The sequence below is a fragment of the Pelodiscus sinensis genome, chromosome 11 (assembly GCF_049634645.1).
Source record: "Pelodiscus sinensis isolate JC-2024 chromosome 11, ASM4963464v1, whole genome shotgun sequence".
Classification (NCBI taxonomy): Eukaryota; Metazoa; Chordata; order Testudines; family Trionychidae; genus Pelodiscus; species Pelodiscus sinensis.
This window is the reverse complement of record NC_134721.1, coordinates 46,814,566-46,828,287: the sequence shown is the minus strand read 5'-3', so window position 1 is coordinate 46,828,287 and position 13,722 is coordinate 46,814,566. Positions and strand designations below refer to the sequence as shown.

Here is a 13,722-nt window from a genome sequence, read left to right as displayed (position 1 = left end):
TAGACAAGTTCTAACAACATTCTTATCATTCTGCAACATATTCTTCTCTCTCGAGAAACACAAAATATTGTTTGTGAGGCTGCATGAATTATTACATAATTCCATTTATTTTTAAACTGCCACAGAGTCTACATTTTCATATTTGAAAAATGCTGTATCTATAGATATCAGGTGAAATCTGAGTCCCATTGTAGTTCGTGACAATACAACGTGTAGCCAGAATCTCACTCATGTTTTTAAAAAGATAGCCTTCAGCATAAGATCTGAATATAGACTAATGACATAAATGGTAATGTTAAACTGTCAGCAGACAATTTAAAACAATAGCCCTCTGAGATGAGAACTACCCCATTCATCATAGTGGGTATTATGATGGCAATTTAAATGTCATTAACCGTTTCACTATTGACAATTTTAAAAGAAACATACCTATTTTTCAGTGGCAGGTTGCAGAGGGTAGTTAGGTATTTCAGAAGGTCATCAGAATGGAGAACAGGGAATTCAAGCCCTCCCATTCCCAAAATTAAGTCAAGTCTGTTCCAGTCCCAAAGCAGGAGAGAATGGGTCTCCTCTTTCGTTCTCCAGTGCCAAAAGCCTCAGTTTGTTGTCCCCAATAGAGAAAAACAGTTTCCACACTATTTCTGCTTCCTTTACCAGGCTGTCAAAGCCTCCAATTTTACCCAATGTCTTCTGCAGTGATGAGGGAGGAAGAATGCCCCTGATGGCCAGGGGCAAGGTGGGGAGCTGGCAGGGAGAGAAAATATCCCTGATGGCTGGGGGGAAGGGTTGGAGGGGAAAGAAAACATCCCTGGTTGCTGGGAGGGTCTGGGGGGAGATAAAATGTCCCTGGCAGCTGGGGGGGAGGGGGGGAGGAAGAGAGGAAGGGGAGCTGGAAAGAGAGAAAAGGCATATGCCAGATGGGACCCTCCCACTCTGAGCTCCATAACCCTCATTCTCATACTCCCCTCCTACACATCCCCAAAGCCCTGGGCCGTGAGCCCGATCCAGCATCTTGGCAGGCTGGATTTGGCCTGCAGATTGTATTTTGCATGGCCCTGTATTAGATCATTCCAATACCCAAGTAGAAGAGAGGATTATCTCTAACACTAACTTCCTTGCTTTAGAATGTGTCCCAACATTATAATAAGATAATTCTAATTATTGAACATGTTCTACAGTGCATTAATATATACACATTATTACCTTACCCCATTTCTACTCTGGTATCTCTGAAGGTCATTCCTACTATAGGGTATGTCTACACTGCATCCCTAGTTCGAACTAGGGATGCAAATGGAGACAATTGAAGTAGTTAATGAAGCGGGGATTTAAATATCCCGCGCTCCATTAACATGATCTCGCCGGCGCGCTAGTTCGAATCACAGCTGATTCGAACCAGGAAATGCGCGCCGGGACGCGTTAGTTCAGGCTAAAGCCCTTAGTCCGAACTAATGTTACTCCTCATTTTTTGAGGAGTAACATTAGTTCGGACTAAGGGCTTTAGTCCGAACTAACGCGTCCCGGCGCGCACTTCCTGGTTCGAATCAGCTGTGATTCGAACTAGCGCGCCGGCGAGATCATGTTAATGGAGCGCGGGATATTTAAATCCCCGCTTCATTAACTACTTCGATTGTCTCCATTTGCATCCCTAGTTTGAACTAGGGATGCAGTGTAGACATACCCATAGATACTTCCAAAACGTGGGAAGATACTGACATTATTACAGATTTTCACCATTATTATACTGGCCATTTTGAAAATCGGTTATGCTGAGAAACCCATAACACTGCCAAAGAGTTCATTCGGCAGCATTGTTCCACTTTAATCAAAACTTTTTTTTTTGCCATGTTCTTTGACTACAGTAACACTTCAATTAAATTAGCCACTTGTGACAATATAATTATTCATGATCAATAGTTTACCAAAAAGTGTCCTCTCTGCTCAAACCACCTTTATATCAAACATATGTTGCAACTAGAGGAAGGCCAGATTTTAAGAAACATAAAATATACAGAAAAGGTCTGAACTGGCAATTCAGACCAATTGTACTCTTGATACTTTTGTGCAAAAAACTTTGAACCCAACAGCATTCTTTATCAAGAGGATCCATGTTCTCTTATTTTGGTGAGAAGTAACAGTAATAGATGGACAAAATACAGCATTAAGAAAACTAAAAAACCAATCCGAAAGAAGTGTCAAAATCTGGTCTCACGTTCACATCAATTAATAGATGTTGGAAAGCTACATTAAAAACTACTGCAGATGGGGTATAGTGGAAAAGAAAAGAAAAACTTTTCAGACAAAAAAAAAAGATAAGTTCAACATAAAAATATTGTATTTCATACTGTAAAGACAAACATCATATTGACAACAGCTGGCCGCAAATGACTGCACAACAATTCATTTATGATATCAATTTCATCAGATTTGCTTAGTCTAGACACTTTAACAAGAGACTGGCATAGGCTAAACAGTCTACCAAGAACTGAATCATAATTTCAAGCCATAACTTCACATTAAATTACATAATGACCATATCTGATACTTTTTGAACAGTGAACTTTTTACAGCTGTAAGCAAATGAGGTCAGGGCAAACCAGATATCAGGCAATATAATCTACGAGAACTGAATTTGTCCTCAGAGGTTCCTGAACTCAGTTTTTTCTCAGCATCTTCTGGAACTGCCTAAATGCCTCTCAAAACATCTACTGCAAATAAAGCATAATTTTATTTCAGCTATTACAGGCCACACCAGCAAGCAACCAGCACACAAAAAAGTGCACAAGAATAAATAGGGGTATCAACACCTAACAGAGGAAACTCCCACTTTGGGGAGAAAAAAGCAGTCACCATCTGCTATGTTAACAATCCTAAGGTAAACTGCTGCTCCAGCTGTGCCACTGTACAAGTTGGCTATGTCTACACTGCCCTCTCTTGCGCAAGAAAATATGCAAATGAGGCAAAGCGGTGAATATCACCACACCTCATTTCCATACTTAATGAGCCACCATTTTTGCGCAAGGGGCTTTTACGCAAAAAGGAGATCTACACAGCTCCTTTTTGCACAAAAGCCCCCTCTTGTGCAAGAGCCATTCTTCCTGAAAAAACAGCAGAACAGCTTTTGCACAAGAGGGGTTTTTATCACAAAAAGGAGCTGTATAGATGGCTCCTTTTTGTGCAAAAGCCCCTTGTGCAAAATGGCAGCTCATTAAGTATGCAAATGAGGTGTGGCGATATTCACCTCTTTGCCTCATTTGCATATTTCCTTGTGCAAGAGTGGGTAGTGTAGAATCATAGAATCATAGAATAATAGGACTGGAAGGGACCTCGAGAGGTCATCGAGTCCAGCCCCCCGCCCTCAAGGCAGGATCAAGCTCCGTCTACACCATCCCTGACAGATGTCTATCTAACCTGTTCTTAAATATCTCCAGAGAGGGAGATTCCACCACCTCCCTTGGCAATTTATTCCAATATTTGACCACCCTGACAGTTAGGAATTTTTTCCTAATGTCCAATCTAAACCTCCCCTGCTGCACTTTAAGCCCATTACTCCTTGTCCTGTCCTCAGAAACCAAGAGGAACAAATTTTCTCCTTCCTCCTTGTGACACCCTTTTAGATATTTGAAAACCGCTATCATGTCCCCCCTTAATCTTCTTTTTTCCAAACTAAAAATGTAGATGTAGCCTTTCAGTATAGCCACTCACCATAGGCATGGGAGTGGTTATACCACTGCTATAGTTAATTGACATCCCTGAGAGGGATGACAGACCAGACTGACAGAACAATTCTTCCATGGACCAAACCTTTCTACAGTGGGAGTTAAGCCAACCTAACAACCTTGTTCAGAGGTGTGGATTTTTCACAGCTCTGAGGGTACATCTACACTAGTCCCCTAGATCGATCTAGGGAGGCTAATGAGGGCGCCCAAAATTGCAAACGAAACGCGGGATTTAAATGTCCCGCGCTTGATTTGCATGTTCCTGGCCAGTCGCCATTCTAGAAATTGACTAGCTCGAAGTACTTAAGTTGAGCCCCTCCCGCCTTACGCCTCAGTTCTTTCTCTACCCCGAAATGATGGCTTGAGAAGGCCAGGATCCCGAAGTAGAAGGAAGGAAGGGAAGGTTGTGGAGCACCCACAGGGACACTCATCTCGAAGAACATCAGTTACTATTGAGGGGGGAGGAGGAACAGCCTGACGTCAGCCCTCCCACACCCTGCACAACAAGCAGGAGGCTTCCAAGGGGCAGCTCCAAGGCAAGACGACAGGAACAGCATGACAGTGAGTGGAGGGGCAACTGAAGTGTCAGCACTTGAGAGCTTCTTGGCCAAACCAGTCAGGATCACTTGTCAGAGGCTCCAAGATCTACCAGTATATCCCCATCTACTGGTTGGTGACCACTGGACTAGAATCTTGCCTAAGCAAGATAGCTAGGAGTTCCAATGCCATCACAGACAGTAAGAAGGAACCGAGGGAGGGGTAGGGTTGGCAGTGGTATTGAAGGGTGATATAGCAGCGGCACTGTAGGGGTTCTCCACAGATGACCCTACGGGAGCTGCTAGGGAAATAAGTTTCTGACACTTGTATATGCAATGCATGCACACCTGATTGGAATCAATGTGAACAAGCACTTGAAGAAGTATATGTTTTCATGTTGAGAAATGAACACCTGTACAGTAAAAAGAAAGAAGTTGTGCTTTGGCTGTTGCTTCTGCTTATCCCAAAAGGAAAACAATCCTCACTGGATAGATACAGAAATCATTATTTATTTGCATTCAATTCAGATTTAATATATGCTATGCTAGGAGACTGATACAAAACCATCCGTGGAGAAAGTCATTCATTTCAATTAATCTCCTCAAATTTCCATCATTATGGAATAGGAAGTAAGAATATCTTTAATCGCTTAAAATATATACACTTAATTAAATATATATTTTAATATAGATCATTCCCTTTAATTCTCTGGATGTTACAAAACACCCAGATAAACAGCCAATTTTATCTTCTCTTTTTTGGGACACAGAACTAAAGTCTAGTTAGTCTTGATTTTAAAACGTATGAATACCCCAAATGCTGCTGAAATATATGATATAACACTTTATTAATGTCATTCAGGATACCACACAATCTCAATTAGCCAAAGTTCTCAGAGGGACACTGGAAATTGTTGAATAAACAGGATATTGGACAAAAGAGGAAGGCAGGCTATCACCTTGGAAATCCTGTGCTTTAAGTCCCCAGAAGTGAATCTCAGTCAACAGGGGTGAATAGACCAGGTTGATAGACTGGTAGCTAGTTTGGCAGAGGGATATCAAGCTTTGCAAAAGATTGGACTATGAGTCTTCAAGCTCTAAAAAGCAGTAAGTGAAAATCCAGAAGATTTCTCTACAGAAGTAGAACATACAGGACGCTGCTGAGGAATTTATAATATTGGGGAGATTGCAATTGAAGCAGGTTATGCTATTCCACATATACTCAAATATTCTGAAGAACATTATGGCAAGTGAAATATTATATCCCTGATTTTGTGTGGCAGATGAGCTATGTTTTATCTCAGTGGTGGTGGCGGGGGGGGGGGGGGGGGGGTAAGTAGAGGTAGCTTTGAGACATCTTTTTTAGTTTCCTTCTCCATCAGTAGTGTAGCTAGCTGACTGCTGGTTCCTGGTATAAAGCAAATTAGTCTCAAGGCTGCTTTTATGTTGGCTACCCAAGGTCCTCCTTCCTTTCCCCAAAGGCAGTCTTGGCATCTAAGCATTGTTGGGACAAAAGATACACCATTGTAACATGTCTACCTTGGGGAACGTGATAAGGATTGTGCATACTGCCACAAAACTCCTCCACACACATCCAACTAGCACAAAGGAGCAAGAGTGAAGTCTAGGATCTCGCCGTATATCTCCTTATTCAGTTAGGATATCTCATTTTGCACTACTACATTTATGTCATATGTTTAATCAAGACACAAAATGTGCAACATTTGTTCTGTACAGGTCCCCATCTACTATATATTTGAGAGAGTTTGTCTGTCTGTGAATGTGTCTGTCTATTCAAGAACTCCTTCTAAATGGTAAGAGCTAGGACCACCAAATTTGGTATGCTGCTTCCTCTTATCATAATTTAAAACAAGGTAAGGGTTTGGTTGTGCTAGGGTAATGGAATGTGCCTGGAATATGATTGTTTCTCATAAAATGGAAAGGTATAATGTATACCTCTGCTGTATAATGACCACAGGGGATAAGGAATGGAAACCAGGGACAGTTACACTCGATGGTCTCCAAGAGCAGGGCAGGCAGCCAATGCACTCCTGACCCACTTCCGGGGAACCCCCTGCCATCCTGCACTGCTGTATCAGAGGCACTAGGTCGGGGTGATAGCTGGGAACTGGTCTGCAAGGGAAGCTGGTTTAAAAATTGGCCCCTGTCCATGGGGGAGGGAGGGGCAAGCTTCCTATGGACAGAGACTGTGCCGGCATCCCACCTACCTCCCCCTCCCTCCACTTCCCACCTAGCCCCAAGCTGCTGCGGTGAGAGAATGTTGGGGTAGTCCTTTCTCCCTGGGGCAGCCTGTATACTGAATCCCTCAACTGCAGCCCCACCCCAGTGTGAGGAAGGAAATGTAATTAAATGTAAGAAAAACACAAATCAGTCAAGGTAAGTATCCAAACAACGCTTGGTAAATCTTCTAGTAACTACATATATCAATACGTTTGTTTATTCCTAGCTCACTGACCTGATGAGGAACAAGCCCAAGAGAGGTGGGTGGTTCATTCATTCTGTCATCACTGCTGCTAGCAACAGCATAACCACTGCCAAAAATCAAATACAGAAAATTAGAACAGAAGACTAATACTGGTGGAAATGTTTCTACTGAAATGTCTGTTGTGACATCTTCACAAAACATTTTTGTTACAAATCAAAGCATCCCCATTTTAAACCTAAAAAACTTTAAAAAGGAGAAAAAACTGTTGATTAAAACAAAAAAATTCATTTTTGTCAAAATTTTCATAGGGTAAAAAAAAAAAAAATGTTTCTCATCAGCTTTAAGATGTTTTCATCCATAACTAGCTTATGCTTCAGAGTTTTGATCTTACAAAGGAATCCTTTCAGATTCTTGACAGGCCTGCAAGGATCCTTTTCAAGTGTCTTTTCCAGCAATCCTTTTCCAGGGCCTCAGAAATGTATCACTCAATCACAGACTTAAATCATAACTTCCTTAATTTTTCTTTTGATAGATTTTAAGGTCAGCTATGACCAGGGCTCGACAAATAATGCAATCTACTCGCCCATGGCTATGACTATTATGATTAGGTATTCGGATGTCCTGTATAACACAGGCCAAAGAATTTCCCCCAATGATTTCTACTTTGAGTCTAGTAACTTTGGTTTAAGCTAAAAAGATAATTTTTAGCTCACAATGAAGCCGCTAAGGAGCTTCATAGAAAATAGTTAGAAGTAAGTCCTCATTACAAAGAAATATGTCACTAGACATAGGAACCCTAAGATTACTGGCAACATTGGCAGCTTGACCTGCTGCTCACAAACAGGGACGAATTAGCAAGGCAAGCAGATGTGTGGGGCAACTTGGGTAGCACTGATCCTGAGATCGTCAAGTTCAGGATCCTGACCAAAGGAAGAAAGGAAAGCAGCAAAATACGTACCTTGGATTTCAGAAAAGTACACTTTGACTCCCTCAAGGAACTGAGGGCAGGATCCCCTGTGATGCTAACATGTGAGGGAAAGGAATCCAGGAATCCTATATTGTAAAGAAGCCTTATTGAAGGGCTCTGATGCACAGTAAGAAAAACAAATATGGTAGGCGACCAGCTTGGCTTAACAGTGAAATCTTTGGTGAGCTTAAACACAAAAAGGAAGCTTACAAGAAATGAAAACTTGAGCAGATAACTAGGGAAGGCTATGCATATGTTGCTCAAGTATGCAGTGTAATCAGGAAGACCAAAGCACAACTGGAAGTGCAGCTACCAAGGAATGTGAAAGATACCAAGAAAGGATTATACAGGAATGTTAGCAATAAGAAGCTAGTTAGGGAAGGTGTGGGACCTTTACCGAATGAGGGAGTTTACCATGATGTGGAAAAAGCTGAAGTACTCACTGCTTCCCCCCCCCCCCCCCCCCGTCTTCAAAGACGAGATCAGTTCCCAGAATGTTGCACTAGGAAGCATAATATGGGAAGGAGAAGGGCAGCCCCTCCCTCAAGAAAGAACAGGTTAAGAATTATTTAGAAACACTAAACTAATGCATCCAAGGATGAGGAGGGAATTGGCTGATGTGATTGCAGGGCCATTAGCCATTATTTTTTAAAACTCATAACGACTGGGGGACGTCCTGGACAACTGAAGGAAAAAAAAAGGCAAATGTAGTTCCCATCTTTAAAAAAAGGGAAGAAGGCCAGGTCAGCCTCACCTCAGTCCCTGGAAAAATCATGGAGAGGATCCTCAAGGAATCAATTTTGAAGCACTTGGAAGAGAGCAAAGTGATCAGGAATAGTCAGCATGGATTCACCGAAGGCAAGTCATGCCTGACCAACCTGACTGCCTTCTATGACAAGGTAACTTGCTCTGTGGACATGGGGAAGGCGGTGGAAATTGACATTAGCAAAGCTTTTTATATGCTCTCCAACAGTATTCTTGCCAACAAGTTAAAGAAGAATGAATTGGATAAATGGTCTGTAAGGTGGGTAGAAAGCAGGCTGGGTGGTGAGGCTCAATGGGTAGTGATCAACAGCTTGACATATCGGGGGTCGGTATCAAGAGGCGTGCCGTAAGAGTCAATTTTTGGGTCAGTTTTGTTTAATATTTTTATTAACGACCTGTCTGAGGGGATGGATTGCACCCTTAGCAAGTATGCAATTGACACTAAACTAGCAGGAGAGGTAAATATGCTGGAGGGTACAGATAAAGTCATGAGTTACCTAGACTAATGGGAAGATTGAGCCAAAATAAATCTAATGAGGTTCAAAAAGGACATGTGCGGTGTCCTGCACATGGGATGGAAGAATTTCAAGCACTGCTACAGGCTGGGGACCAACTGGCTACGCAGCAGTTTAACAGAAAAAGACCTGGGGATTACAGCGGATGAGTAGCTGGATATGAGTCAACAGTGTGCCCTTGTAGCCAAGAAGGCCGATGGCACACTGGCGTGCATTAGGAGAAGCACTGCCAGAAAATCTAGAGAAGTGATTATTCCTCTTTATTTGGCACTGGTGAGGCCACATTTGGAGTTCTGGGCCCCATGTTACAGAAAGGATGTGGACACATTGGAGACAGTAAAGCAGAGGCCAACAAAAATGATTAGGAGACTGGAGCACGACTTATGAGGAGAAGCTGATGGATTTAGGCTTATTTAGTCTACAGAAGAGAAGAGTGAGGGGGGATTTGATAGCAGCCTTCAATTACCTGAAGGTGGATTCCAAAGAGGATGGAGTCCTCAGTGGTGACAGATGACAGAATGAGGAGCTGTGGTCTCAAGTTGCAGAAGAGGAGACTTAGTTTGGATATTAGGAAAAACTATTTCTTTTGGAGGGGTGGTGAAGCACTTGAATGGGTTACCGAGGGAGATGGTGAAACCTCCATCCCTTGAGGTTTTTAAGTCCCACCTTGACAAAGCCCTGGTTGCGATGATTTAGTTGGAATCGGTCCTGCTTTGAGCAGGGAGTTGGACTCAATGACTCTTGAGGTCTCTTCCAATCCTATGATTTTTTCCTTACTAAAATGTTATGTATTCAATACTTCTTTTAAAGATAACAAAAGCACAAAAACAATAGACAAGTAAAATGTCCCCACTCTTTAACAAGAACTTCACGAGTTTTTCTAATCAAAACCCTGTCTGCATTATTTTAATAATAAGTCTGCATTCCATGATATACCCATGTTATGTTTATTCAAATTCCAAGTTTTCAGGACTTCTTTAATCTATTTAATGTGTCTCAAAAAAGTAACAGAGATAATTGTTCCCTTCCTCAAAATAACTTTTGTCCTATAAACATCATACATTCTCCTAAAATATGACTCACCCTTCTGGATGTTGTAAAACAGAAGCCATTAGCTCTACGGCAAGGGCTCCAGCTATCATGGCCAATCCTGGTCGACTGACTGTACACTGCTGATCCAATGTTCGATCCCTGGTGGACTACAAACAAAAACAATTTTACATACATCTGACATTTGAACTTGGCTACCCCACTTACGTAATACATTTTTAATACTTTCATTCAAAGAATAAAGAATGGAAATCTCTCTCTTAGTAACAGTAAAAGGGATTTGCTATAAATAAACTTCAATTATGGTGACAAATGAGGTTTCCTAAAGGAATCATTTTAATGCAATAAAAACCAAACAATATGAAATAGGACCACAGTAATTATTCACACAAAGTTCTACGCACGTCCCCTGGTGCCACAACATCATTGCAGAAGTAGCATCCAAGTTTATAGCCAGGAATGTTTGAAAAGAGCGATGATCCCAGGAGATCAGCAGAGCTAGAGGGATTGCTGGAACATGAATCACCAGACTCCTGCTGCTTTGGTTTCTTTAGTCCATGTCTCATCACAACAAATGTGTCAAATCCTAATGCAGCATTGATGACCAGCTATAAAAAATAAAGAAGAGCACAAATAGCTAATGAAAAAGCAGCTTATGTTTTGATAAATATAAGTTTATTACTACAATCCAATATAACCACTTTTACAGAATTCCAAATCACCGCAATTTTCTTCATATGCTATATTTCCAAAAATACTATCTGCATTTAGGAGAATACATACAAACCACACATCCTATTATCAGACACGTCAGATTTACGGAAGAGAAGTAAATTGCAGAGTTGGACCCCTACAGAATGCTATGCTCAGACTTGATGGGGATTGTGTTTTCTGAAAGGGTAAACAAACAAGTGCCTCTATGGAAGATATTTTGTGTGCTGTGAAAATAAAAGAGGAAGAAATGTAAAAAATACCTCTTTTATTAAAAAGAGGAGAAAAATACCATGAGACTTTCAGAACATAACAAAAGAACTTCAGAATGGCCATACTGGCTCAAACCAATAGCTCATTTAGCCTAGTATCCTGCCTTCAACAGTGGCCAGTGCCAGGTGTTTCTGCGGAAATGCACAGAATAGGAAACTTATCAAGTGATCCATTCCCTGATCCACTCCTACCATCTGCAATCAGAGGTTAAGTGGTGGCATCCCTGACCGTCTTGACTAATAACCATTGATGGTCCTATCCTCTATGACAGTGTTTCTTAAATTGTGTTCCACGGCACACTGGTGTGCCACAAGGCAGTCAGAGGTGTGCTGCAGAGAACAACAGAATTCAAAATGGCCACCCTTAAAGGGGCAGGTGACCTTTTTTCCCTCAATAACTTTCTCCCAACCCCTTTTCCCCCCCTCAATAACTCCCCTGCCTCCCACCTGACCTTTTCCCCCTCAACCAAAAAGCCTTGGTGTACTTCACACAAAAAAACTGTTTGGTGTTCCTCAGTCTTAAAAAGTTTAAGAAACGCTGTTCTATGAACTTAACTAAATCTGTTTTCAGTATAGTTTTGGCCTTCACAACATCCCTTAGAAACAATTTTCACAAGTTGACTGTACACTGAGTGAGGTAGTACTTCCTTTTGTTTTAAACTTACTACTACTTTCATTAGTGGATCCCTGATTCAGACAAATACCTGCCTCCAACTTAGAAAGGGCTCTTGTATGATCCAATTGTTTTTAAAGTATTTTGCAAAAGCCTGAGTCTTGCAACAGGGATAAATGCCCAGTTTTGGAGAAGAAATAGGGGCAGCCAGGACAGAATGGAAAAAGGGGACTGTCCTGGCCAAAATGGGACAATATCATCACCCTAGCCAGCTCATGCCCTTTTCTTTCCAACCTGCAGAGCCATCCCATCTATAGGACAGACTGGGGCAAATGCCTTGGGCCCTGTGCTTCGGAGCATGTGGGGCAAGAGCAGGGAGCCCCAGGAGCTTAAGGAGTGGGGACTGGTGCCAGCAGCAGGCATTGGGCCCGTGCCCCTGGGCATTTCTTCTTTTTATTTATTTATTTTGCCAGCAGCCTCTCTGGACTCCAGCTGCTCAGGGGACACGTCTTTGCTCTTCCCTCTGCTGGCTGCCGCAGGGTCCTAGTGCTTCACTAGTGCCACTCCAGCAGCCTTCACAGGGCAACCTGACTCTGGACCTGCTTCCACTTTGGGGGACGGAACCTTTTCTTTTCGAACAGCAGGAGGCACCACGAGCAGAGGTGGCCCCCTCTTAGCACAGGTGAATGCCAGCAGTCAGGATCTATCCGGCTCCCTTGCCCAGAACTGGTGTCTCCCAAGGCCTCATAGCTCCCTCTTCCATTGTCCTTTCTCCCCTTTCCCAGCACTGGATGTGGTGTGTCCTTGACACCAAGCTACAGGCTAAGGGCACCAGCCCTTATCATCCCTCTGCCTAAGGATCCTACTCGCCTTTTTCAGCTCTCCAGCAGCAGGCTCAAGACTTGGGGTTCCCCTCCCAACAGCACCAGGACCTAGGGACCCCACAATCTCCCTCCCACACCGGCACTGGCAAATTACAGAAAAGCAGCAGAGGGTTCCCATTGATTGCCACCATGTTACGAGCTTTAAAACTCAACCTTTTAAAGGGCTCTGAAATTTGAATGGTTGCTCTGATTGCCTGCTGGGGTTGCTGAGTAGCACTAGTGACCCAAATATCGAATTACCTGGCCAAGGGACCCCTGAGTTATACACGCTGCTCCCCAAACCTGTTTCCTTCTCTTTTGTTAAATAGAAAACAAGGTACTAAGTATGTCTGGATGAATCAGACAGACGTGACTGAGATAGATGGTTGTGAACTCACCTCTCAGTTAACGTAACTAAGGATAAGTCAACCACAGCCCCATTGGATAAAAGGATTTTTGGAATAGATGCCTGGAGGATGCTAGCATAGGGATAGAGATGCAGCCGTGTTAGTCTGGTCTAGCTGAAACAAAAGACAGGACTATGTAGCACTTCAAAGACTAACAAGATGATTTATTAGGTGAAAAAGGAGTGCCATAAATCTGGAAATACTGGACGCCCGATCATCTCGGGCATTGGCACTCGCACTGCAGGACTTTCTGGATATGTGGACTCTACTCAGACCCTACACCACCAGCTAGCTCCGAGACACCATTGACTTCCTGAGAAAACTACAATGCATTGGTGATCTTCCAGAAAACACCATCCTAGCCACCATGGATGTAGAGGCTCTCTACACCAACATCCCACATTTAGATAGAATACAAACTGTCAGGAACAGTATAGTATCCCTGATGATTCCACAGCACAACTGGTGGCCGAGCTCTGTGACTTTATCCTCACACACAACTATTTCAGATTTGGGGACAATTTATATCTCCAAACCAGTGGCACTGCTATGGGCACCCGCATGGTCCCACAATATGCCAGCGTTTGTATGGCTGACCTGGAACAACGCTTCCTCAGCTCTCGTCCACTAGCACCCCAGTGATTTCAACAGTTTCCACCCCACCATCAACCTCAGCCTGGACCAGAATCCACAAGAGATCCACTTCCTGGGCACTACAGGCAAATAAGTGATGGTCACATAAACACCACCCTGAACCAAAAACCTACTGATCGCTATTCCTACCTACGTGCCTCCAGCTTGCATCCCAGACACACCACATGATCCATTGTTTACAGCCAAGCACTAAAGTACAACTGC

The 13,722-nt window shown here is 42.8% G+C and overlaps 1 protein-coding gene across 9 annotated transcripts in view; it reads right to left on the bottom strand.

Moving 5' to 3' along the window:
* The window catches only part of ATG7 (autophagy related 7), a 179,067-nt gene that overhangs the window by 116,638 nt on the left and 48,707 nt on the right, over nucleotides 1-13,722 (bottom strand). For all 9 annotated transcript variants that reach the window (XM_075939620.1, XM_075939619.1, XM_075939622.1 and 6 more), the window contains 3 exons: nucleotides 10,403-10,606; nucleotides 10,032-10,147; nucleotides 6,732-6,807 (listed from right to left, as the gene is read on the bottom strand). In XM_075939620.1, the coding sequence (XP_075795735.1) occupies nucleotides 6,732-6,807; nucleotides 10,032-10,147; nucleotides 10,403-10,606 (396 nt within the window). The remainder of the gene's footprint in view (nucleotides 1-6,731; nucleotides 6,808-10,031; nucleotides 10,148-10,402; nucleotides 10,607-13,722) is intronic.